The sequence below is a fragment of the Macrotis lagotis genome, chromosome 6 (assembly GCF_037893015.1).
Source record: "Macrotis lagotis isolate mMagLag1 chromosome 6, bilby.v1.9.chrom.fasta, whole genome shotgun sequence".
NCBI lineage: Eukaryota > Metazoa > Chordata > Mammalia > Peramelemorphia > Peramelidae > Macrotis > Macrotis lagotis.
This window is the reverse complement of record NC_133663.1, coordinates 188,618,361-188,646,048: the sequence shown is the minus strand read 5'-3', so window position 1 is coordinate 188,646,048 and position 27,688 is coordinate 188,618,361. Positions and strand designations below refer to the sequence as shown.

General features: G+C 36.0%; 1 protein-coding gene across 4 annotated transcripts in view; it reads left to right on the top strand.

Annotated features, from left to right (window-relative positions):
- Positions 1–27,688, top strand: part of SH3RF3 (SH3 domain containing ring finger 3) — a 572,589-nt gene that overhangs the window by 20,013 nt on the left and 524,888 nt on the right. The window contains exons 2-3 of one of the 4 annotated variants that reach the window (XM_074192143.1): positions 20–187; positions 1,412–1,589. The exons of 1 other annotated variant lie outside the window; for it this stretch is intronic. In XM_074192143.1, the coding sequence (XP_074048244.1) occupies positions 1,458–1,589 (132 nt within the window). In that variant the 5' untranslated portion in view covers positions 20–187; positions 1,412–1,457. Of the gene's footprint in view, positions 1–19; positions 188–463; positions 1,590–27,688 lie in introns of those variants that run through there. 2 more of the 4 variants (XM_074192144.1, XM_074192145.1) reach the window with 2 other exon arrangements.

Here is a 27,688-nt window from a genome sequence, read left to right as displayed (position 1 = left end):
TTGCCATTTCGTTCTCCAGATCATTTTACACATGAGAAAACTGAGGCAAATGGGGTTAAGAGACTTTATCAGAAGCACATAGCTACTAAGTGTCTGAGATTAGAACTCTGGAAGATGATTCACTGACTCTGGACCTGGAGCCCTATCTACTCTGTCACCTAACTGTCCCAAAGAAGTCTGGTACATAGTAAGTAGATATTTATTAATGAATATTTATTGATTGACTAAGTGAATGAATGAATAATGCATTTATTAATTGTGGGGGATACAAATAGAAAAGTCAGACAGTTTGGGAAATCTGTATTAACCCAAAAGGGTTATGAGCTGAAAATATAAATAGGTTTTGGAAGGTTTAGACTGATATCTACTAGATCTCTGACAGGCTATTAGAAGAGTTTGGAATGGGAAGAAGTAGGGGGTGGGGCAGGGAGGGTAAGAAGGTGGGGGGGGGGTAATAGTGAATTTTGACTCTAAAACTTAAGAACTTGTTTTGCAACTTTTTGAAACTCTGGTTTATCTGACCATTGGGGATCAAATCTGCATCATTTATTTCAAGGAGTTATTGTGAAAAAAATCAGTCTGTGATCAGTTGTCAAGTGCACATTGCCAAGTATTTACAGAGACCATACAAAAAATGTGAAATAAACAGTTCCTGACCCAAAGGAGCTCCTATTTTTATTACAGGAGACAAATAAATATTGTGAATGGGTACAAGTTAAGACAAAGTAATTAGGAAGAGCCCAGGTGGATGAAGAAAGACTTTGTGTAGAAGGGAACTTGAGCTATGTCTTAAAGGAATTGAGAGATTCTGTGGGATAGAGGTAAGAAAAAAAGATAAGGGAGTACCCTGTATTAGGGAAATATGAATTGGTGTTTCTTGAGATATAATCTTAGTCTTATGAAGAATAACAATATCCATAATGATAAAGATAAAGTGGATATCTTTGGATAATGGATAGAGTTCTCGAGTCAGGAGACATGAGTTTAAAGAAAAATGATTTTTTTTTTCAGGCATTTAACTGCTAAGTGCTTCAGACAGATAGTGCAACCTCTTTCAATACCAGTTTCATCATCTATAAAATGGGAATGGTAATAGCATTTATCTCATAGGATTCCTTTGAGAATCAAATGAAACAAACCCTAAGGATTTATATGAGTGTGAGCTTTTATTATTAACCTTTCTCCTGCTGCTTTTAGGATACCATCAAACTCCAATGATACATTAGAATGTAAGCTCTCTGTGGTCACAGACTTTCATTTTGGTCTTTCTTTCCCGTTTAAAACTATACTAGTAGATAATAAGCACTTAATGCATTCTTATTGACAGTTTATTACATGCCTATCAATTCAGCTTATTCATATATTTTTCTTCTCTTCTTTTTCTCTTTGCTACTGTTTCCCCTGCATGTAGCTAAACCACAAGCAGAGGAGGACATGGGCTATTTTATTCCTGGGGAATGGACCACCAAAATCCTTTCTCCATTCTTAGTTCTCAAGGCCACAGAGTTGATGCTGATGAAGTATGGGAGGGAAAAGTTAAAGGAGAAATTGGTACTATCAGAAGATGCAGGTTTTTTAAAAATGAGCCAGTAAGTATTTATTGAATTATTAACTAATTTCACTGGTAGAATTTTATTCCTTAGACTTAGACTTCCGATGGTCTTAGAGGGAAAGGAGGGGGGAAGTATTCTCTTTTTTTCTGGATGAGAATAATAGTTCTGCCTTAATTTCCCTCTTTGAGAGATTTTTGTTTTATGAACACCATTATATACTTTCATTTTCATTATACATTGCTGAGAAAGAAGAAAAAGGCACATGGTAATATATGGTGTCAAGTCAAGACACCTACTATGTGCCAGAGAATGTGTGAATGAACAGAAGCACAGAGGTTAAGAATAACAACAAATCCACAGTATTTGAACCCAGACCATCTGAGATCAAATCCTAGCTCTCCCATTTAAGACTAGTAAATATGTGTGAGTTTTAAGTCTCCATCTTTCTGCATCTTTTCTATCACTTGTGAAATGAGGGGGTTGGATTTGTTCATCATTAAGGTTTCCTTTTAGCCATAAATTCTAATAAAATTTTGCTTTGTTATTTAAATAATAGAGTTTGTGACAGTTTTTATGTTGTGAGGGAATGGCCTCCATCAGCAGTGTTAACATTACTTGTGCCAAGCAAAACTGTTGTTACTGAATAGTAAATTTATTGTACTGTTTGTACCATATTGTGGCCCAAAAGAAAGCTGTGTCTGTGTGTGTGTGTGTGTGTGTGTGTGTGTGTGTGTGTGTGTGTATATATATATATATATATATATATATATATATATATATATATAGCCATCTGCTGCCTGGTCAACAGATATGGTGATAAGTCAACACTTCAGTGAATTATTTTGGAGTACTAAACATAGTACTGTATATGATCCAAAAGAAAAATGCCTATAAATGATGTAGAATGAATAGTTGGAGTGCATCATGTATTTTAAAACCATAAAACCCTCAACAATACAAAAGTAGTTACTACCAATCAAGGTATTTCATATTATGTCTTTATTTCTAAGTAAAGTGATTGGATAAGTTAGTCATTATTTGAAATGTTAGTTTAAAGGAGGCAGGGAGAGGAAAGGGATACAAGAAGAGATGAGAAAAGTCCAGAGATTCAGAACGAGAAATAGAAAAGGAGAGGTCTAGAAACAGGGAGACAGACACACAGAAAAAGGGCTAGAGACAGAGACAAAGAGATGTTGGGGGGAGAGGGAGGCCTGAGAGAGACATACACACACAGAGTTATAGAGACAGAGAAAGGTCTAAAGACCTGCAGAAAGAGAGAGAGAGACAGAGAAAAGATTAAAGACCTAAAGAAAAAGGTGTGTGGGGGGAGGGGGAGGGGGAGGAGAGAGAGAGAGAGAGAGAGAGAGAGAGAGAGAGAGAGAGAGAGAGATTTAAAACCTATACTTATAATTGGGATTAGATATATCTCACCAACCATATTCATCTTTCACTAAAGATTAATGGCATTTCTTGCTTTTCAATATTGATATGTTCATAAATTATTAACTAGCCTGGCAATTTTACCTTTTGCATCAAAGTTTTGGAGAGTATCTGAAAAAATGGATATTAATGTTAATATTCACACTAGTTTCCAAAAGCAAAAATGGCAAATTTGGCGGGGAAGGTGGAGTGTAGAGTAGCACTGGGAATGGGGAAAGAATAACCTGCCCAATTAAGTCCCTAAGCTAGAAAGGAAAATTGGCGGGTGTGTTGTTTCAGTCCCTTGCATAGTTAAGCTAGTTGTGAGAGATACAGATAAATTCTCTTTCCAAAAGCCTTATGGGACTGAGATTCCATGATCTTTCATTATATCTTGGTCTTTTTAAGTCTTTGTTCTTTCATGAAAGACATTTGTTAAGCCTAAAATTTTTTTGGTGTAATTTAAGCTTTGTTTGGGTCTAGGAAGTGGAGAAAAGGCTTAGTATCCTTTTAATCATGACTGGTTCTGTTTTAGATAAAAATAATTGGTTGCTATTCATCTAGACATTAAATTAATGTCACCTACTAATTTATAAGCAAAAGAATTTGATTTTTAAAATCTGCAAGTAAATCACTGGCATGGCAATATATACAGAAAGGATATATTGCAGCTCAAATTTCACACTAGCACCTGTACGCACCAACAGGTATTCCTTGATGAATGAAGGCTAAGTAATTGATGACTGTGGGGAATATTACTGTTGACTAGTTCCATTTTGGTGAGTAATAGGCCCCATTAGATCATAGCAAAATGCTCAATTATATATAATTGAAGATGCCATTAGTCAGAAACCACAGCGTTAAAAAAATGCTAAAAGGATGGTTTCTGGTGTAGAAAGGTGCATCTGTAATTTGCAAACCAAAAAAAAAAGGTGTTTGAATCAAATGATCCAAATGATTACAAAGGACTGGATTAAAGGCAGAACCTGAATGAAACAGCTGTTGCCCTTTCAGTCTCAGACAATTTTAGTGCTATACACCATGGTGGCATTTACTTATTTTAAAGTAAACTGGTGGACTGTGAATAGTTTTCCATTAGTTGTTTGATCAAAAGAGAAGTTTAGGCCTCTGGAGGATCATTGGCAGACAGGCAGCAACCTAACTAGAAGGAGCAGAAGCATCCTCTTAGGCATGCCTCTCTTCTGATGCCAACTGAATGTAGTGCTGGAGGGACATAGGAGCGCACTTCTTGGGTCTGGATGGAGATCACAGACTGGCAGTTATACAACATTTACTGGTCATGCTCTAGGACAGAACTGGGCCTCTGGCAGGGCTTGTTCCCACTTGGAGCTAATGACTTAGTGCCAAAAGACCAAAGTCTTTTGGCATAAATTCCTTAAATCCTACCCAAGACACTCCACTACTCATAATCAAGAGTCGAGTACCTAGAGGAAATAACTTCAGGCTATTAATAATATTGCCATTAATATTCATGCTGACAATCATTTGCTCTAATAAACTTGCCTTCATTCCAAAGGTTCCCACAGCATTTTACAAACCACATATGAATGAAGAGCTTCGCAAGAAGATATGAGCCTCTCTTCTAGTGGGAGGACAGTAACTAAGTGGAGTTTAGCAAGGCAAGGGGAGAAAAATGTGCATCTAGTGTCTTAAGGGAATGAATAACTTCCTTACCTAGTGGAGGATAAAACATTCAGGTTTCAAAGCACTTTTTTTTTGTCCTAGGACTTAAAGCATTATAAGGGATTAATTAGGTATATCTGAAACATTTTTTTGAGGATCAAATAGAAACTAACTACTTTATTACTATAAATTTAATATTTCAGAAAATCAATCCTTTGGAGTTCTTCTGCTCTAAGTATGGGTGTGCTTTCCCTCCCCTCTCTCCCCAGTCTCTCCTCTCCCTCCATTCTCTATCCCTCCGTCTTTCCCTTTAGTAGTCTTGTCAAGGAAAATGTAAGTTCTTCTAGGGAAGGGTTAGTTTTGACTCTTTGTCGCCAGCACCTAGTGTTGTGCCTTGGGTGTGGGAGGTGCTAAATTAAAAGGAATCGAATTAAACTGATTCCCTATTTTAAACAACAACAACAACAACAACAACAAAACACTAAACCATATACTGTAATTTTAGTGATGAGGTCTACCCCGATGAAGAGAGGAGAAAATGAAACTTTCTCTTTTGGGAGAGTTGAGACTATGACATATACTGTTAGTCTTGGTTGATGTAGTTTTGCTTGACTGATTTATTTTTCTTTTTTTCTTACAAAGAGGTGCCTCTTGGGGATGGTTGGGAGAAATATGTTTGGAAATAGAAATGATGGAAAAATAAAAGATAGCAATAAAACTGTCATTGTAATGCCTATCTAACTATCCATCTAAATCTTATATGAACATAGCTATTTTGCATGTCATCTTCTCCATTATATTTCTTAATATCTTTCCCTTTGTATACCTATTAACTGGGGGGGAAGGAGGGGGAAAAGCATTTATTAATTATCTGTTATAGTCTAAGCATTATGCAAAATAGCTTACAAATACAATCTCATTTTATTCTCACAACAACTCTGAGAAGATTTTATTCCCCATTTTCCAATTAAGGAAACTGAGGAATGCAGGAGTTAAGTGATTTAGTTAGGGTTACACAGCTAGTGAGTATCTGAGGATGGATTTGAACTCTGATCTTTCTGAATCTAGGTTTTGTCTAGGGTTTTACAAAAGGTTTCAAAGAAAGGACAACTTCATTCAGATGATTTTTGACCTTCAATATTAAAAGAAAAAAACAGTTATGGGACAATAATTATGGGAAATAAGAGGTTACTGGTCTGATAGGAAGAGTCTTTATATTGGGTATTATCTAAGCCATTTTTACTGTTTTTTTCTTTTGGCACCTTGTAGCCTAAAGAAATGAGGATTATGGAGATAAGATTGAATAGCTAGTTGTCAAAGCTGTCCAGAAGGAAAATGTGTAGAGGCTAATCCTCCTGAGAAATAGTGTTCCATCCTTGGAACTGACAGGAAAGGGCAGGGAATCAATTCTTCTGTCAAATGGGAGGTTCTACTGTAGTATCTAACTGGTACCATATGTTGAAATATTCAGAGGTGTTAAACACCTCATGTGGGTGACAGGTGACCTATAACACTCCCCAGTGTGGCCTTGCCTAGATAAAATATAATTGGGAACTTTTCTAACAAAACATATAAAATACATTAAAAAGTAGATTAAAATATAATTGGGGAAGTTCTTAAAGTGCTGTTGTTTAGTCATTTCAGTTGTGTCCAACACTTTGTGACCTCATCTGGAATTTTTTTTTAGCAAAGATAATGGAGTGGTTCAAAATTTTCTTCTCCAGCTCATTTGATAGATCAGAAAATCAAGGCAAATAAGGTTAAGTGACTTGCCCAGGTTACACAGCTAGTGTCAGAGACTGGATTTGAACCCAGGAAGACACCAGATTTCCCTATGTATAAGACGCCACCATTTTTTAAAAAATGGGGTGTAAAAACTTGTACGGTCTTATACAGTGGTTAGAGAAGTTTTTACTTGCATTTCCTGCTTTTTTTTGCATTTTCTTGTCTTTGTGCTCATTGTTTTGCATTTGTTACCAGTGTATTAGGTTACATTTTGCCACATTCTGCCCAGAAAGGGCTCAGAAAAGATTTTTGTATGGTGCTGAATTCAAGTTCAAAGTGATCTAGTTTGCAAAAGTGAATGGAAATCATCCTGCTGAACATAAGTTTGATCCTTCTCCAACTGAGAAAACAATTTGAGACTGGCTGCAGGAAGAAGAAACCCTAATGAAAATGCCATGGCCAGTCAGCAAAATGTCCTGAGTTAGAGAAGGAACTGAAGAGATGGGTTGAAGAACAAAGGGCAATTGGAATTCCTGTGTCCACAAAGATGGCGCAGCATGAGGCAAGAATTATTGATGAAAAAGAAGTAACTGATTTCAAAAGAGTACACCGTGGGTGCTTCAGGTTCATGAGGTGGAATGGACTAAGCATGCGTCCACTGATAGACTTGTCCAAAAGATGCCTGAAAGCTATGAACAGAAATTCCTTGAATTTCATGATGAATAAAACTTGAATTAATGTTTATGTGATACATTTTTTAAGAATTTTGTACACCAAAATTAAAGTGCTTCTCATACTTGGGGAAATATGGCAAGTCTTTCTGACTTTAGGTCTAGCATTATATTCTCTATGTTCCCTAGTTTCCCCAAAGTATTGTATATTGTTATTATTTTTATTATTGAATGAGACAATTCCCATTTTCAATGAGCTTTTACATGATAAGAATTTGAACTTCAGATCATTGCATTTCTGCTTTCTGTATAATAAGAAGATTGAGTTAGAAGATACTCTAAAATGCTCTATATGCCCTTCTTTGACTTAGTGAATATATGGAGAATGCATACTTGTTTACTAACACAGAAAAACCTAATGTCAGTGACTTATTGATCCAGGGTCTTCTATTGATGGATTTTTTTCCACCCCTCGATTTTACAACACTGACTTCCTTTCCACATCTGGAACTGATTACCCACAGAAAATTAACTCCTGAGAAGCTCAGTAGGATTGCAGATTGGGGGCACTGGTAGCAGATTGGGGGTAAATTACTTATTGACTAAGTATAAAACACCCTGTGAAGAGAGCCAGTGTCCCTCCCAGTGGGAGCTTTTATTTTTATGCATAAAACTCATTAAATAACTAGGTCTTTCCTGATCAGGCAGTCATGGGGTCTAGGTTTTATGCATTTCTGCAAAGATATTAATTTATTTCACAAAAGTATTTATTAAAACTCCTCTACAAATTATTAGGAAAATGAGTACTTTCAAAAATATCTCCTGAAGTTTTTTGGGGAGGTAGAAGAGGAATCTTCTGATTTTGTACCTCTCTGATGCATCAGATCACTTTGAAGAAGTGACAGAAATAGCTCCTAATACTAAAACTATTTCTCTAATTGACAGTAAAGGATTTGCAAGTGAATGGTATAGTTTAAGTAGGTTTATAAGGGATACACAGCTTGGTGAGATTTCCAAATTGTCATTGTAATAGTGAATAAGCTAATGCAGGAATTCTATTCTGAATTTAATACAGGATAACCCTGGGAGTTATAAGAAGATAACAGAAAACATTAATCTAGAATCCAGAACAAACATTTTTATACTCTCTATTGATCAGATTTCTGAAAAGAAAGCTATTGCCCCTTGAATTGGTCCCCTCATCAATGTTGGGTTTTCAGTGATATTGATGTTTATAGTTATATTTTTCTGTCATTATTTTTTGGGGGGAAAATGGCAAAAAGCAAATTTTACTTTATTTTTAGACTAGTGCTCAGCATCATGGTATTCTATACTGACAGAACCCCTCTTATGTCAGATTGCCTTCCCTCCTTCCAACCCAAGGATGACAAGCAGTTGGTTTAATTAAAAGTGAATTCTATTTCCTTACTTGTGAATGTGTCATAGATTCATTGTTTTTGATGGTATTGGGAGGAGGGGATGGTAGGAGTTGTGTGCTTCTTGTACTTTATTTTTTGTTGTTGTTGGGAAATTCTTTGTTACTTGTCTGCAAAATGAGCCAAGACTTCAGGCTCATATTCAAGTTAAGAACTGGGGTACAGTAACCATATTACCTCCATATTGGAGTAGCAATTCAGTATTCAGAATAAAGCTTAATTTAATGCAAACAACAGAACATGTGAAAGTTCACTGCATGAAAATTGGATTTTTGCTTTTTATTATTTACAGTGTGCATTATCAGATTTGTATTTAAGACTGTGGGGATTATCATTCCCTTTTAATGATATTATTTAATAAAGAGTTTACATTTCATAGGTTTGATTCTAGTGTGAACTATAGCTCATCATTAGAAATTCAATTAACTAGTTCTAGCTGGAGTATGAACAAGGCAAAAAAGAGATGCATGTGTAAGCTCATGTTTTTCTCTGGTACTAGCAATATTTAATGGAAGCTTTCAAATAGTTATATCTTGAATGCTGCATTATTTATAGCAAATATTGCTTTATCTTTCAAACTTGTCTAAATCTGATATCTATGAATAGAAATCTCCCCTTCACTCCCTGATACCTATCATAACTAGATACTATTGCCTGAAATTCCACTGTAGAAATCTTGTTGCTTTATTTTAAAAAACGTATGTTTAAATGGAAAATCCCTATTCGAAGAGGCAGGTTTGATGGTGTTATCTGACATTTATATTTTAGTGTACCGGAGATTCAAACCCTCTCTCAGGGGTACATTTTGAGGAGGAGAGAACCTGAAATAAGCACCAGGTATAAGAGAAGTACTGTTGGTCCTGGGGTTGAATCCCACTTTTGCTTTTTATTCCTTTTCCATCTTCCTCCCAGTAGCTTTGACTTGATTTTAAAGCACTTGAATTCAACCCTTGGGGACCAAGGTTTCTCAGGTGTAAAATGGGGGAAATGGACATAGACATAAGGTTCCTTCCAACCCTAAGTCCCATAAAAGGGTTTCCACTCCACCAAATGGAAAGAGATGAAGTATCAGAAAGCTTGGAGGTACTAAGGTTAGGTGATACAGTGCACACAGTGCTATACTTAAGAGTTAGGAAGACCTGAGTTTGAATTTTGTCTGAGTCATTTATTGTATTCCCCTGGGTAAGTCACTTAACCTCTATCTACCTCAGTTATCCCATTTGTAAAATGAGGCTATCTGCCTTTGAAGATTCTTGTGAGGATATAATGAGATACTATCTGTACAGTGCTTACCTGATTCATAGAAGAACTTTAACAATACTTTTTCCTTTTCTTTCAAAATTATTATCTCATTATTAATATATAGAAAGTAACTGTACTAAAAAGGAGAAATCTGACAATGTTGATAACCAGTAACGAAATCTTCTCATGGTTTTAGAGAGTGTACCAGTTAGAAGCAAAGATTTGCTTGGACAGAACTGGTTTCCATGATAAATAACTGTATCCATTCCTATATTTGAGGGCTAATGCATTATTAAAACTATTTCCACATGTAGTATGTGTGAATTGATAGGTAAGACTCTTTTCCCAGGTCTTTCAAAGCAGAATATACTTGAGACTCTTATAGAAACTGATCTGAAAAAAAAGTTAAATTAGGTTGAAAGTACTAAAGAAAAGCATATACTCTAACTTTAAATGGATACTTGAGATAAATTAGAGAAGGGAAGGACATGACCTTTACAACTATGGATAATGGTGTATGTAGGGAAAATCTCAACTAAATAAGGAATAGAGATTGCAGAAGACAAAGTAGACAGTTTTGATTATATAAAATGGAAAAAAAATTGCATAAGTTAAATAATTTCAGTTGGAATTAGGAAGAATTTTCCTTGATATTATTGGTAATATTGATAATCAAAAAAGTGACCAGTCATGACTTTACAAATTTGACAATGAAAATAGCTTCTCACCTCTTGGCAGAGGTGATGTTGATTTATATTTGATTATACTTTTTTGTTATGAGAGGAAATTAATTTTGGGGTGGGGGAAGGGCAGTATGATAGCAATGTAATTTTTTCAAAAAAAATAGAATCAAAGGGGTAGCTAGGTGACTCAGTGGATAGAGCTCTGGCCCTGGAGTCAGGAGGACCTGAGTTCAAAGCTGGCCTCAGCCACTTAAATAATTACCTAGCTATGTGGCCTTGGGCAAGCCACTTAACCCCATTTGCCTTGCAAAATCCTAAAAAAAAAAAAAAAAGAAAGAAAAAAAGAAAATAGAATCAATCAAGTATTTAATTCACAGAAGAGAGAAAACAGTATCCTAAAGGGAACAGAGACAACCAGGACAGTTTTGATATTATCTAGTTTAATTTAAAAAGATTTTTACAGGTTTACATGCAGTCATATTTTTGTCCTGTTTCTGTTGAAATATTTGTTCATATTTGTTGATGTTTGAGTTCACAATAAAAGATAAAAAAATATGTAAAAATTATTGCTTTGTGACATCACTCTTTATGACACTTCCCCAATGACAAATATACTTAATTTTAGTAGATATTTGGAAATTGGACCTCTTGGGAAAGAAACTGATGGTAAGATTTAATAGGGTCAAAAGGATAGCTGTGATTTGCCATGAAAAGTTTATAAGGAGCACATGCAGCATAGCTCTCTTGATAATGACTGGATTAACAGACCAATAGATAAAAAGATGAAAAATAAAAGTCAATCTTCTTTAACAACCACTCCAATAATCTTTTGTTCTGTTGCCTGGTCCAGTAGACAGCAATTCTATCTGTGTGCAAATGGGTGCAATAAAAGATTAGTCATTGTCTGGCAAAAACATTAACCTAATTATTCTATTTCCAGCATTCATTGGGGAATTAATCTGTTCTCTAGGGAGAATCTCAAGTTTTTGTATATGCTTACTTTCTGAGTTACTGATATTTTTAAAACTATGCTTTAAATTTTCCTATTTTTGGTAGGGTTTGTATTTAGTTCTTTATCTCTTTTCTGCTGTTATTCTTGATTAACTCTTAGCTCAATATTCCCAGAAATTGGAGTTGGAAAGGGACCTCTGAATCTGTTTGGTTCAAATCATGTGTTAATGTATTAGTGAGGATTGTTTGGTTAAAAAACTCCTAAGATAGATATTGGTAACTAAATTACATTTTAACCTATTTGTTTTAAAGAAATTGTATGTGTGTGTGTGTGTGTGTGTGTGTGTGTGTGTGTGTGTATGTGTGTGCATGTTTCTATCTGTCCCCCTGTTTATATTGCAGTCGTCTGATTATCCTTAATTTTGTCAAAATTTCTTTCAACTAAATTGATTAAGCCTAAAATCCTTATTTATTTGGAGTCCTTCTTGAATCACTTGGGTGCTTCTTTATACATCTGGGGCAAACATGGTATATGTTGAGGATTGTATAGAATAGGGAAGGAAAGGTGATAGAGAAGGGATTGCACTGACTCTTTCCTCCTAATAAGTATATTGAGTAGGATTCAGGTGGAATTAGTGCCTGATGCAGAATCAGATTTTTCCCAGATTTTTTTCTTTATGAAGGAAAGGAAGAGGAGTTTGGAAAAGTAGGACAGTGTGTAGCCTTGCTTGACTAAAGAGTCATTGGTTCTTTACAGTGATTTTTTTTCCCCTCTCAAATGATAACTATCAATCGAGTTAACATCTATAAAGTGCTTTGTAATTTGAAAGTATTATAAAATTGCAAGCTATTATCTGTTCCAGGGTCATTGTATTTTGAGCTACCAGGGGTCTTCAGAACTTATTGAGTCCAGAGGAATCACAGACCCAAGCAGGGTCTGCAAAAACTTCCCAGTGCAGCCTAAACCACATTAAAACTGGGAAATATTTAGCAGATTTAAAAAATACAGATATTAGTTTGTCTTTTTTCTTTTATATACAAATGTTACTGATTTAAGGCAATGGGGTTAAGTGATTTACCAATGTCATACAACTTATTAAATGTCTGAGGTCAAATTTGAACTCAGGTCCTACTGACTCCAGGGCGGGTGCTCTATCCACTGCATCATTTAGCTGCCCCTAATTTGTGGTTTTTCTAAGTGAAGTTTCTGAGTTCAAATCCAGCCTTAGACATTTACTAACCTTAGCTTTCTCATCAGCAAAACGGGAATAATAACACTTCCCAGGGTTGTTATAAAGATCAAATAGTTTATAGTAAGTGCTATGTTAAAAGTTGGCTGTTATTATTGTTATTATCAATATGTGGCTCCTCAGTGATCCATTTCTATTTTCATTCAACAATAATTAATTCTATTGACTCCTGACAAAGGAGGAAACTGAGGTCTTTGAAGGAATGTCACTTGCCTAAGGTCATGAAGGTGCTAAGTAATCAAGAATAGGATTTGAACTCAGGTCCTCTGACTCCTAAATCTTGTTCTCTTTCTTACAGTCTTGAACTGGGGCAGGACAGTCAGTCTATCTCTTGGCACCTCTGGATGGTGGAACATTGTTTCTCTCTGTTTACTTTGTGATCTAGGCTTTTAGGTGATCAATTAAATGTAATTCATGCTCATATTAATTGAATTGATTAATTTGTAGAGTTTCTCAACCAATAAAGTAACAGATTAGTTTGAATAATCTGATAGTGTATGTTAGGTGGTAATAGAAAAGTGCAGGAAATAGGAGCCCATATTGGGAACTACTTCTAGAAGCTGATCCATAGGTTAGGTAAGTGATGCTGCTGCCTCCCTATGGGCATTGCAGGCTAATGAATGGAAAGGATGTTAGAGATTTACTGATGAATACTGAAGCTTCATCATCTGGAAGGTGTTATTTTTCTGAGAGGAGGCACTGAAGTTTTTTGGCATGGAAACTGAAGAGTATTATAGAGATAGTTACTGTTTTTTGTCAGGAATCAGAGGGAGGAAATCCTCTACTGATGCCTCTAGCAAGAGGTATTAACAATCTAATGATCTAGCATTGGTGTCAAACCCCAATAGAAACAGAGGATATTGTAAACCATATATGAGGATTCCTGTGGGTAGCAGACTGACTAAGAAAACCCTATATTACATTATCTACGTTATATTGTCTTTTAGTTTATTTTATTAAATATTTTCCAATTATATATTTTAAACTGGTTCAGGCAGTACCTGGGAGTGTTACTGGGTGGCATTTGAAACTCTGATCTATAGGTAGGACTTATTTTTGTCACTCTTTCATTCTTCTAACCTAGTCCTACAGCTCATATGTCATGCATTTTGAGACAGTTTTAAAAAACTGAATGCATTCAAAATGTGCCTCCAGAATTCTGGGTGATGTTATCATATATTGACCTTGTACATAGGCTGCTAGGAAATATAATTCCTGAAGAGATTCTGGCATTCAAATCTCTTGGACATACCCTATTATGGAATTCCTACCTTGTGCAAAATTTTAACTTTTATTCCATTTTTAAAATTTTATTATTTATTGACACAAACCTTCTGTCTAATTGCAGAAGAGAAGTGCAAATTATTGTTTCAAATTCAGCTAAGCCACTATGATTTTGAATAATTTTGTTGGCTATAGGATATTTCTCTCTTTTGAGAATAAGGTATCTAACATTATTCCATAAAAGACTATATTGTAACAAATTCTAAAAAAATTTAGGGATAAAAAGCAAAATTGCTCTAGACAATATTACTACAGACAGTGTTAATTTTAGCTTGCATTTTTATATATGGAACCTTGTGCCTAAACAGTGTAACACCTATTGAAGTCCATTTTCTTGTAAGATGATGCAAAAATTGGGGCGGCTAGGTTGTGCAGTGGATAGAGCACTGGCCCTGGAGTCAGGAGTACCTGAATTCAAATCCGACCACGTACACTTAATAATTACCTACCTGTGTGGCCTTGGGCAAGCCACTTAACCCCATTTGCCTTGCAAAATCCTAAAACAAAAAAAAAAGGTGATGCAAAAATTTATCCTATATCATTGTATAAAATTTGCATAGATCTTTGATCAGGGACAGCAAACTTCTCAAATCCTGTGCCTTTGGAGGGCTGGAGAGCTAAGAATTGTTTTTGCACAATTAAATAAAGTTCTATTGTATTCAAAAATGTAAAAATAAGCATTCTTAGCTCAAAGACCCTTTGGAAGTAGACAAGATTCTAAATTGTATAAAAAACAGATAATGGGATAAATTTGAACAATAGCCTGATGCAATATAACTAGAGAGTTAGATTGCCTTTTAGTTGTTATTTAATTTCCCATCTTTCCCCCTTATGTTAGAGTTGAGGAATTTGAGGTTCAGAGAAAGGATATGACTTATTTAAAATAAACTTTTATATGTATACCTATATATGTATAGGTATACATAAAATGGTAGACCTGGAATTTGAAGTCTTCTGACTTAAAACCCACCATTCTTTCTGCAATACCATATTGCCTCCCCACTTGTGTGTCGCATGAAAATTATTGGTTACATTTATGATTTTATAAAAGTCCTTGGTCAGAAATATCACCAATGGTAATAGAAAAAATAAATTAATTTTTGATAAAATTTTTCAGAAGTTAATGCTTAGTCATTTCTATTGTGACCCCATTTGGGGTTCTCTTGACAAAGATACTGGAATGCTTTGCCACTTCCTTCTCCAACTCATTTTACAGATGAGCAAATTGAAGCAAACAGGATTAAGTGCTTTGATCATGATCACATAGTTAGCAAATGAAACCAGATTTGAACTCACAAAGATGAATATTACTGACTCCACACCTGCACTCTATCCACTCTGCCAACTTATGGCAAAAAAGTAAAGAAATATGTATGCTTCTTTATCTGATGCCATTGGGAAATGAGATATTCAGTAATCTGGAAAAATTCAGTTATGTTGAAGAAAGTTTTTCTTTTTAAGTGCTAATTTTTACTATTTGTGATATTCAAAATGCATTGAACATTTTCCTAATTCATTGGGGGATTACACTGAGCATGATTTAATCCTTTGTTGATGACTCAGCATTATCATTATACATGTGAATGATTGACTCATGTTGTAAATCAGTGATGTCCTCAGGGACCATTGGAGTGTATGGGGGTTGTTAACCTCTGTATTTCAAATGATCCTGTATTACCCTATGGTTATGATACTTTTGACTTAGCTGTCTATTTCTTCAGTGCAATTGGCATAACTGAATCTCCTTCTAACTCCCCTTACCACTTCTTAATCAAACCATTAATTATATACATATTTTGTGGAGGGGGTTTTTGAAGTACTTTGCTTCTTCATTTATTTAACCTTATTTTCCTATGAAGGCTCGGAGCTTTTTTATTTGCTTGCAAGTCCTTTGTCTGTGTCAGCATTATTTGACTTAGAGCCTAAATTGCCACAGGGCAAGGAAATACATTCTTTTCTAACCTGGGCATTTTTATTAAAAAAGACTTTTTGATGACTCCTTGGAGAAGAGAATGTGGAGACCTGACTTCTTCCATCTTAAGTATGTGAAGAGTTATCATAAGTACTTTAAAGATACACTAGGTGTTTTCCTGTTTGAGAGAGAGAGAGAGTTTAAGATCAGCTTTTCCTAGAACCAAAAGGTGAGGATTATATGATCTTTGCCTTTTGGAGCCATTTGTAGAAAATATTAGATAAATTCTACCTTCTAGTTCAGATCTGGGGTTTTCTTGTTGGTGTTTTATTGATTATGAAACACAAGTCAAGACATCACCCAATGATATCATTGGTCCCCTTTGAAAAACAGACAAATAACAACAGTATTTTCCTTTTTTCTTTTTTTATTTAAAAATTCCCTCCCTCTACTACAAACAAAAGCAAGTTTCAATACTGACTTCCAAAACTTGAGTTCCAAATTTTCTCCCTTCCTCTTACACTGTCTCCACCATTGAAGAAGCAAGTTTCTTGGTGGATGTTAAAAAAGTATAGTTATGAAAAACATTACTACAATAGTCATGTTGTAAAATTAAACATAAACTCTATCTCCCCACAAAGAAAGAGAAACTTCAAGAAAAGTAGTGAGGGGGGAAAAGTATGCTTCTGTCTGTATTCAGAACCTTCAGCTCTGTCTTTGAGATGGATAACATTCTTTACATAAATCTATCAGAGAAATTGCTTCAATATTTTCCCCACAATTGCTATTTCTAGCTGTATTTCCCTCCATCCTATTTTCCCCACCCTCACTTATCCTATTCTCTTTCTCCTTTCACTCTCCAAAGGGTGTTGCATTTGACTACCCTCTCCCATGATCCTCCCTCTTTTCTATCACCTACACTCCCCATTCTCCTATCCCTTGCCTCTCCTACTTTCCTCTAGGGTAAGATAGATTTCTATAACTAATTGAGGGCATATGTTATTTCCTCTCTGAGCCACTTCCAACGAGAGTAAAGCTCACTCATTCCCCCTCATCCACTCTGTGGATGCCTTTTCTTGCCTTTTTAATGTGAAATAACTTGCCCAATTCTACCTCTTCTTTCCCTTTTTCCCAGTAAATTCCTTTCTCCCCCATTAAATCCATCTCTAGAATTGGGTTGGATCCATTATTTAAAGGCATTTGCAGTGGTTTGGGAGAGAGCTTGTGGGAATCCTTGCCTTTATTCCACAGTCTTGGCTCCACCCCAACAAGGAGAACTAATTTTTTGGAGGTCAATATTTTTTGATATATCTTATTAATGATCATAGACAATGGTGAATTCAATGAAGCTCTTAATCCCCTGGCAATGACTCAGTAAATCCCTGCCCCTAGGCAAAAGACAAGCCCCTATCAACAAAACGGTAAACCTTGTCCTGACCTGAAAGGAGAAAGTCTTTGGGCTATTGTCCCTCGTTTATGACCTCATCTCTTGCTCTCTGAGCAACTGTGCCCCCTCACCCCCATTTATGTGTCCCTGATTGCCTCACCCTACCCTATAAAAGCTCACTTTTTCCTTAGGTGAGTTAAGTCCCTTTGCAAAGCAGCACTCTCCTGGGGAGTAGGATCCCCAAATAAATGACTTCACCTGAACTTGAAGATAGCCTGAGTATTTGAATTCTTTAGGATATCTTGCAACCCACCTCACTTTAACCTACAATAGGATAAAAGGAGCAGATCAAGTCACTCCCCACCCCCATTTTGGAGATGAAGAAATAGATTCAGAAAAGGGAAGTATTTTAAATCTTTGTTTCCCTAGTACTTGTCATATAGTATATTCTTCATAAATGCTTGTTGGCTGATTGAATAACTTACCAGATGCCACACAAGTAGTAAATGCATAACTCAGGTCCTGACTTAAAACCTAGAATTCTTTTCTACCATATTCAGGTTATATTTATATATGTATACATATTTTAAAATTGAGATCTAAGAAATTTTATATCAACCTCATATGTAAAGGTTTGTACATCTTAATGTTATTATTTAAATTGTATAAATTATTTGATCTATTGGAATATATACTTCTGAAAAATAGGAATGGAAGGGAAGGCTTTTTAAGGTGCAGCAGTGGCTGCTTGTGTTTTTAGAAGAACAGAGATTTTTTAGTTAATTGTCATGGTTGACCTGCCCTGTGATAAAAAAGAGAAGATGATCTAGTCATGTCAGGGAGAGTGAAGGATGATAGAAGGAAAACCAGAATTTTTTCACTAGTACCAGCATGATGTAAAGACAAATAGAGATTTCTATCCCATTGGGTAGATAACCTCTAGGATTACTTCTGGGAAGACACAGACAAGAATCACTAGGATGAGCAGGCACGAATATGTTGCAATTTGCTTTGTTGGAGGAAACTCCCAAGGCAATGATACTACAGGTTCATTTGAAAGTTTTTGAGTTGATTATCACCTTGAAAGGCAGGGAAAGACTGACTTTTAAGAGATAAATGCTAGACAAGAAAGGGTAATGATAGAAGGAAGAGGGAAGTTTTATATTAGCATACTATGGGGGGAGGGTGGTTGTAGAAGGCTGTCAGGGTGAGTGAGGGTTCCATCACATTAACTAACATTTATTAGTCTAAATTGTAGCATTTAGCTATAGGTTTAGGTTTATCAGTAATTAGGGAGTGGCTTAAAGATGTGTGAAGTTTTAACAAATCAGTTTTTATTATTTAAGGCAGGGCTCTTTACTTGAAATTCCGATCAACACATAAGATTATTGTAGAGAAAGGGAAAGGGGAGTCCTGGAAAGTAGTGGGTGTTTCTTGGAAACTGAGAGGTGTCTGCTAATAGTTACCAATGCTTCAATTTGGGCATTCTTAGTTGTTTTCTTATAATTATTTTCTCTCTCACTAGAAATATCTGACATCCACCAGCAGCTTTCATTCTATGCCTTTCATGTAACTTTAATGTACTAGTGTTCAAAATGAAGGCAAGCTGTTGTCTTAATCCTGCCACTAAGGGCATCTCACCTGCTCATTGGCTTTCCGGTGAAAGGTATACTTGCTGATGACACCTCTTTAGGTATCATTTCACTTTAATATTTCAAATGTGGAGACCTGAGATTGACTAATAAACCTTGACCTATCTCTTTGATTCCTATTGAACTCTAACATTCCTCTAGTGAAATGGAAAAGCTACCTGGAAGGGGATCACATTTATCATATTAGATGGAAAGGGAAAAACAGTCCTAATGAAGATCCTAATGAAAATGGAAAAAGATTTTTTTCTTTTTGAATTTTTGTAAGACAATAGGGTTAAATGACTTGCCCAAGGTCCCACAACTAGCACGTATCAAGTGGCTGAGGCTGGATTTGAACTCAGGTCCTCTGGACTCCAGAGCTGGTGCTAATTAGCTGCCCTAGGAGGAAGTTTTTAAGATTTTTTTTTAGGTTTTTGCAAGGCAAATGGGGTTAAGTGACTTGCCCAAGGCCATACTGCTAGGTAATTATTAAGTGTCTGATACTGGATTTGAATTTAGCTACTCCTGACTCCAGGGCCAGTGCTCTATCCACTGCACCACTTAGTCACCCCCAGAAGGAAGTTTTTAAAGCAAGAAGTACTAGGGAGGGCAAATCCCTAGTAGGGATTCTGGGAAGTAACTTGACAGTATGAGAGCATAGACCCTAGACTTGGGTAGAAGAGCTGTTTAAAAGGAAAATCAGGAGGATTTTAAGAAAATCTTGTCTACCTCAATTTCCCATCACCCCCTTCAAATAATTTCTTTTCTTCCCCCCCCATCTGTAATTAACTTAAGAGAGTCAATCCTGTATTCATTTTAAAATGTGACCTTTTTTTTTTTGTTAAATGGAAGAAAATTTCCTATGGGAGGAGTTAACGAAGTTTAAATAACATGAGGTTTCTGAAGAGTAAATGACAGCCTACTTTTCAAAACTTCAACTTCCTTTATATTTCTTTTTATTTTCTTTCCTTTCTTCCTCCCCATTCATTTCCTCCTTCCCCATGGATGTCTTAGACTTTGAATACTAGTTCTCTGATTAGAGTCTTATTTTAATCTTAACACCACAAGGTCAGAGATGGTAGATTATAATTGGAAAACAGTCTCTTCATCTCTTTTTGGTCCCAAAAGTCATTTAACCTTCTTCTTTTAAGATGGTTGAAATCTTTACCTATCTTGAAGATTTATAGTCTCTCAATTTTGAAGGCCATTCTGATTTTTTAAAATAGTAGGAGTAGTTATCGATGTTGCAAGGACTTGACAAACAGGTTCAGCCAAATAAGAGACTGAAGTTGAGTAGATTAATAGGATCGAGTCCTCTATTTAACTTGGCAGGGTTCAACTGGCACCAGTAGAGCAATGGCTCTGACAGTAGTGTTGTAGGAATGAATAACAGGAACAGGGAGAAGGTCACAAAGAGACTGAAAGTTGATCTTAGCCTGGAACAAATAAAAACTTGTTCAACAACTTATTCTGTTCAACAGCTCAAATAACAATCCTTTTTCCCTTCTGGTATTTCATTATCTGTAGAATTATGACTGTTAATTTTTTTCTATAAATAAAATTGAACAGTAAAGGGTTGATTGGAGACCAACTCTGAGTGTGTTCCTATGTATCACCAGAGCATTATCCCAGATCCTGAAGTTTTGATCTTAAAATAAGAATTAATATTTTTAAAGTTATTTTTTCCCCTAGAGAACCATAGACTTAATAAATGATGGATCAGTCACAACTGAGAGTGCCTTCCTACTTTTTCTATTGTTAGTAAACTTTGAGTGGGTCCCATTGACGTAAGATAAGAACTGAATTTTGGACAAGTTATCATTGCTATAGCCCTGGTGGAAGTAAGGAATGGATTTGGATGGCTTAGTGAAACCCATCTCCTTTGTTGGAAAGAAATTTTAAAGCCTTCTTGATGACAATTTTTGGATAGAAACTGATCTTAACTAGAACTAAAAATAGATATATAAAGTTTACTAAGATCCATTTTGAGATTTCTAAGGCCATTTGGCACTACACTGAGTAGGTGGATAGCTTCCACTACTTCTGATCAAATTTTTAATTTTGGGGGCTCATAATAAGCATTAGATATATCTTTGAGCCTCTGTTAACCTAGGTTTTAGCATGCATAAAAATTCATTTTAGTACATTTTAAATATATATGCAATTCAATTTATAGGCTAAATTATTTAATATATACACACTTATAGAAGATCTCTGCATATTGGAAGTGTGCTTGTCAAAACAAGTTTTCTTTTGTATCTGGCTTCCCAAATTCTATTTTCTAATTTGTTTATACTCAATCTTCCTTTCCTTTTCTATTTATATTCTTAATCAGCTTTTCTTATTTTTTGATCTTGGGTAGATAAACAGAACCTAGAAATATAAGTCCCAGTCAGAGAGCCCAGAGATGGTATAAGTAAGAGAAGAGATTCCAAAGTCCAATGTCAGTTCAAAGCCTTTGGGTGGGTGGGTGAAGTCACATCATTTCTTTGGGCCTCATTTTCTTCATCTATCAAATGAGGTGGGGATAGATTGTCTAAATGGTCTTTGAATTCCTTACAGTTCAGAAACTTTGATCTTAATGTTAATTTTTTTTGGGGGGGTGAAAACAGGTGCTTTTAAGAAATCTTTCCTAATATTTCCGCCTGGTTTAGTTTTTTTCCCCCTAATAGTCTGAGATGTAAGGAAGCTGTTAGATTCTTCCTCCTCCTAAGTTCTTGTTTTTAAAGATAACATATTGTTATGATCAGTGTAAGTGTATAGCACTGTAGTCATTGCCCTTTACTGAAAGAGTCAGTTAGCTACTGGAAAGTATATGAAATAAGTTTTTTCAAGGCAGTTGTCTTTGGATCCATTCCCTTCCTTCCCTGCCCAAAAATAACACCAAAACCCTGAGTGGTAGTATATTGAGATGAAGTATCCACCCTTCTTGTATCTCCCTACATTTTATGGTTCCTGGAACTCATTTTTTCAGTACATTATGTGTATTGTGTTATAGTCAAATGTATTTTTGCATGTGTTTTTTAAATGTGACTTTTCCAGAGGTTTTTTGGTATTCAGAAATGTTTTCTTAGTAGTCATTATTGTTGTTTTGTTAAAAGGAAGAAAAGGTGGGGATGTTGGTTTCATATTAAAGAGTACCTAAGTAGAGGGGGATAGTTACTCTTTGCATATTGTTGAAACTCTGGGGACTTCCTGGAATCCTTTGATCATAGAAATCTTTCAGGGGCTTCATTCTTTTCTGGCTCAATTTCTGGCTAATTTGCCTTTGCTAAGAGGACCATGGAATCTCAGAGCTGGAAAAACATCAGTGATCACTTAGTCAATGTTATCTTCTTCATATATGAATGATCAGACATTATTAATTTTAAAAATTGTAACATAACATTAATTTTTGATTGTTATTGAAATCCATCCCTTGTGACAAAGGTTCAAAAAAAAGAAAAAGAAAAAAGTTAAACAAGACTAATCAACATATGAGATTACAAGGTCAAGGGTTTGGAATGAAGGAAATTGAAGGCAGAAGGTGAGAAAGCATTATAGTTCAAGCTCACAAGTTAGAACAGAGATTAGACTAGGGGACAGATTGAGTTTAAGTCTGATCTCTTAAATTCTTGATTTGCCAAAAAATATTTTCTATACCAAGACTCTGACTAGGATTAATCCTTGTGTCTCCCACCTGACTTGTAATTGTGAGGCAAGTGTTGTGTACTAGTCAACATCAGAAAGAAACCTGAACAAGACATCTCATAATTTTGAACCCCCCCCTTTTATATTTAATTGCCCTTAGATGGGCAACTAGATGGTGCAGTTCATAGAGCATTGGACTTGGAATCAGGAAACTCATCTTAAAGAATTCAAATGAAACCTCAGACACTTACTAGCTGGGTTATCCTGGTCAAGTCACTTAATCCTATTTGTCTCAGTTTCTTCACTGGTCCAATGAGCTGGAGAAGGAAATGGCAAATCACTTTAATATCTTTGCCTAGAAAACCCCAAAATGGGGTCATTAAGAGTCAGACATGATTAAAACAACTCAACATCAATGTCCACATAGATATTTGTATGAGACATGAAGATTTTCCTATTGTGACTAAATCATAACTGAAAACTCCTTTTGGAAGCATTTGTATTCCTCTTTCAGTTTGATCCATCTGTGCATTATGCAAAAACCTGCCATGTTAAAGATATGATAGATGATATAACTAGAAGCAGGCTACCTTCTAGTCAAATACCTAGTCAGCTACATTTTGTAACAGTATAGGAAAAGGAAAGGATGTAAACAAATTCAATGCTCTGCTATGTTTACATGGTTATAGTTGGGAATTTAGAAGGTGCACTATTAGGATTGGACTATATAGGAGAATAGTTGTGAGTGGACTATATAGGCCTATTAATTCTGTTCTTATTTCAGAGTAGAAAAGACATTTAAAGTTAAAATTAAAAAAAAATTTGGTTCAAGGAGAAATATTGGTTTTTAACAAAGTTAATTGCATTGTTGCCCAATAGCTAGAGTCAGCATTTGAGTCAATATGATTTCAGAACTCAAAATACAGCTACTCTCATTGTACCAGGTAACTCTTTGGAAACTATAAATTGCAGAGCAGGTGCTGTTCTACCTTATCAGTTAGATAGTGCAGTACTGAGTTTGGAATCAAACTCATTTTTATGAGTTCAAATCTAGCCTCAGGCATTCACTATGGGCGCTGGGCAAGTCATTTTATCCTGTTTGTCTCAATTCCCCATCTGGAAAATGAACTGGAGAAGGAAATAGAAAATTACTTCAATATCTTTGCCAAGAGAATCCCAAATGGGGTCAAGGGGAGTTGGACTTGACTGAAAAATGACTTAACAAAGATCTTTGTTGGCAAAGGGACTCTCTTTAACTTGAGTTCCCTTTATCAATTAAATTTTAATTCTGGTTCAGGTGGAGCTTATAAATCTATTGGAGGGGGGATACTAAATATAACTGCATACTCCATATGCAAATGGTATATGCATAACTATATATAGAAGTGAATGAAGGAGGCTAAAGAAAGTGTTAGGTGAGGTTGAGGTATGTAAATGTTGATCATAACTGACAGGAAATCATGAAAGTCACAAAGGAGCTGGCATTTGAGCTGAATTATAAAGTATTAGTAGAATTTCAAAGGGGAGTTCCTGGGACAGGGATAATGTAAACAAGGGTATGAAAGATAGAAAGCATAGCTTGCATTTGGGAGGATTAAGAATAGTTGAGTATGGCTTGAGCTCAGAATACAATGGGGAAGTAGGATGGGAAAAATCTGGAAGGATAAAGTGGTTCCAGATTGGAAATGGCCATAAATGTCAGGTTGAGGTATTTGAATTTTATTTGAAATTTATTTGGTAGGCACCAGGGGACCACTGATGAGTTTTGAGTGAACAAGAGATATGAATATTAATTTGACAACAGTAGAGTAGAGACCAGAGGAGCCATTATGAGGCTGCTGGCAAGAGAGGAGGAAATGGATGTAAAGAGATTGCAGAACCAGAAATGGCAGAAGTTGGCAACTACCTGAATGTAGCTGGTAAGGAAGAAGGAAGAGTCAAAGTTAGCACTAAGATACAAGATACAGAAGATGAGAATTGTGAGACCAGTGACAGACTTTTTGGAATGTGGAGTCAACAAGCATTTATTAAGCCCCAACTGTACTGAATGCTGGCAAAAGAACAAAAAAATAAAACAAGCACCATTAAAAAAAATTGTTTCTGCTCTCAAGGACCTTAGAGTCTAATGGGTAAAGAACATGTGAATAATTCTTCAAATAAGACATAGGCAAGATAAATTTCTGATACTCAGAGGGAAGGCACAAAGACTAAGGAAGACTTCTTGAAAAAGGTCAGTCTTCAGATGACTCTTGAAGGAGACCAGGAAAACTAGGAAACTAGGATGGGAAGGAGAGAGATCTAGGCCAAGGGTGGAAAGGGGGCTGGTGAACCATCAGTCAGTGAAAATGCCTGAGAAGGGAGACGAAATGTTAGGAATAGTAAAAGAAAGAGCTAGCAGGAGAAAGTCCAACATGGTGGAGAGTGAAAGTGAGAAAGTCTGGGGGGAGGGGTAAGAGTGCAGTCTCTTTGTAAGCTTATGGTAAGATCACCTTCCTCATAATTGAAAACAAAAGCTACTTTTTGTTATGGAGGGCTGTTAATGGTTTATTACTTCCACTTGAATAATGGAATAGCAGAGAGGGAAATGGAATAAAGGAGATGGAAACAGTGTCACCAAAGACTCTTCAAAGATAAGGGGATTCTGGGGAGGCTAGGTGGCACAGTGGATTAGAGCACTGGCCTTGGAGTCAGGAGTAACTGAGTTCAAATCCAGCCTCAGACACTTAATAATTACCTATCTGTGTGGCCTTGGGCAAGCCACTTAACCCCATTGCCTTGCAAAAACTAAAAGGAAAAAAAAGATAAGGGGATTCACAAAGAGAACTTCAAGGACCAAGAAGTGTTCATCCTCAGCCAGCATTCAGAACAGGAAATAGACTAAAGGAATTGTGCTATTTTAGTATTACTAATAGAGAAGGTAGGGCCTCTACCTTAATCTTTGATAAAGTATTGGTACAATGGATAGCAAACTGGCCCTGGAGTCAGGAAGACTCTTCTTCCTGAGTTCAAATCTGGCCTCTGGACAGCTATGTGACTCTAGGTAAGTCAATTAAAAGCCCTATTTGTCTCATCTGGAGAAGGAAAGAGCAAACCACTCCAGTATCTCTGTCAAAAAAAACCAAACAAAAACTCAAAAGGGATCACAAAGAAGCAAACACAACTGAAAAATGACTAAACAGACTTAGAAGTAAGTAGAAAGGACAATGGAGGTGATGTCATCCAACACATTTTATAGATATGAAACTGAGACATGATAGGTTAAGTGATTTGCCTAGAGTCACAGAATCAATATACCTCAAAAAACAGGATTTAAATGGAGGTCTTCCTCGCTCCCAGGATAGCTCTCTATGTACTTTGTCTTGGTATCTGATTAAGTAAAATGATAAATAAGATTCCCTTTCCTGAGATTCAAAGTCCAAGATTTACAAAAGTAAGGTCTATATGCAAATCAGAATAGGATAGGTTAGTACTCAAGGTCTTGTACTCACAAGACCACTGGGTTAAAAATGAAAGATTTTCAATAGAATTTCTGAAAAAGTCGAGAGTGATTAACTCAGACATGTAGTCTTTGAACCCAGGGTCACCAATTCAGAGCCACACTAGGAGAATCATAACAGAATAGCTATGCCTCCTGCTGACTATTTGGTTGGTGGGAAATGGCTTTCATGTTTTGGGTTTATTTCTGGACATTTGGCCATCTCCCTCCCTGGTGCAGTGTTCCAGCAGGAGATGCAAAGAAGATTGACTAACTGTCTGGGGCTATACTTTTGGTTAAAAAAGAAGAGAGGAGAAAAACAAGGTGGATGTAGTCCCAGCAGCCTTCTTACTTATTTACAAAGGTGTTAGACTGGCAGGAGATATTTTGAAGATGAAGAGGGTGCCACCTCTGAGATAGGACAGCCTGAAGATGCCTTGCTGAATACCTGTAACCATTTACTTTATCCTCTAATTTGAATCTGCCGGTAGCCAAAATTTGCAACCTTACAGCAGAGAATAATTCCATCATGTCGACATTTGTGAATAGGTAGAGGTGACTGTCAGTTTTACCTCTTGGTTCAAGGTGCAATACACAGTTACACAGAGAAGAATATAATATAGTAGAAAGACCTCTGCATTTGAGGGAATTCTTGTTGATACATGTTTTGGACTAGATCACAGTGACTGAAATTTATATAGTGTCTTAAAGTCTTACAAAGGAGAGAACTATGGTGTAGCTAGGTTAAATGAATTGTTCACAGTCTCACAGTTAGGACCATAAATTTAGACTAGAAAAGGATCTTAAGAGGTCATCTAGCCTGGTCTTCTTATTTCACAGATGAGAAAACTGAGGATCTAAGCAGGGGATTCAATTACCTAAGATCTTCAGACCCCAGAGAGACCCAAGATCCTTTTGGCTACCCAGGCTTCCTTCTCTAACAATAAGGTATCAGAGGCAGAATTTGAACTATATCTAATTCCTACCTTAAACTCTGTCAGTTATACCGTGCTGTCTCTGAAGTAAGGCACCTAGGTGGCTCATTGGATAGAGCACTGAGCCTGGAGTCAGAACTGAGTTCAAATTTAACCTCAGACACTTACCAATTGTGTGATCCAGGGCAAGTCACTCTGGTTCATTTTCTTTATCTGTAAAAATGAGTTGGAAAAGGAAACGGCAAATCTTTGCCAAGAAAACTCCAAAATGGGGCCTTGAAGTGTTGAATGTGATTGAATGATTGAACAACAAAACAGCAACAATATACATGGATACACCCACACATATGCATACATATCCACGTGGACACATATACAAATTCATATACATGCATAATATATGTGCACTTTTTATTCAGAACTTTCCCAAAGTTTTGATACTTAAAACTACAAGTCTGTGTGTGTGTGTGTGTGTGTGTGTGTGTGTGTGTGTGTGTGTAGTCCACCAGGCATGGTATATTTAATGTGTTTACAGCATAATAAAGCTTAATGCTGTTTATACTTTTCTTAAAATCTCACTTGGTTGGTACTGGTCTTGTGAATCCAAGATTGTACTAGTTAGTCAATGATATTTAGTGAACTTGGAGTCTGTGAAAAGTGCCTGGTTAAATTCTACGCAGAAATAGGGAGGCAACACTGTACAATAGAAAAAGCAAAATTGATTTAGAATCAGGATTCTGAATTTAAATCTTAGCTCTCATGTGTATCACTTGGTTGATCTTAGGCAAGTCACTTCCTCATCTTTAATAATAGTAATAATAACAGTAGTTGACATTTTTATATAATTCTTTGTAGCTAGC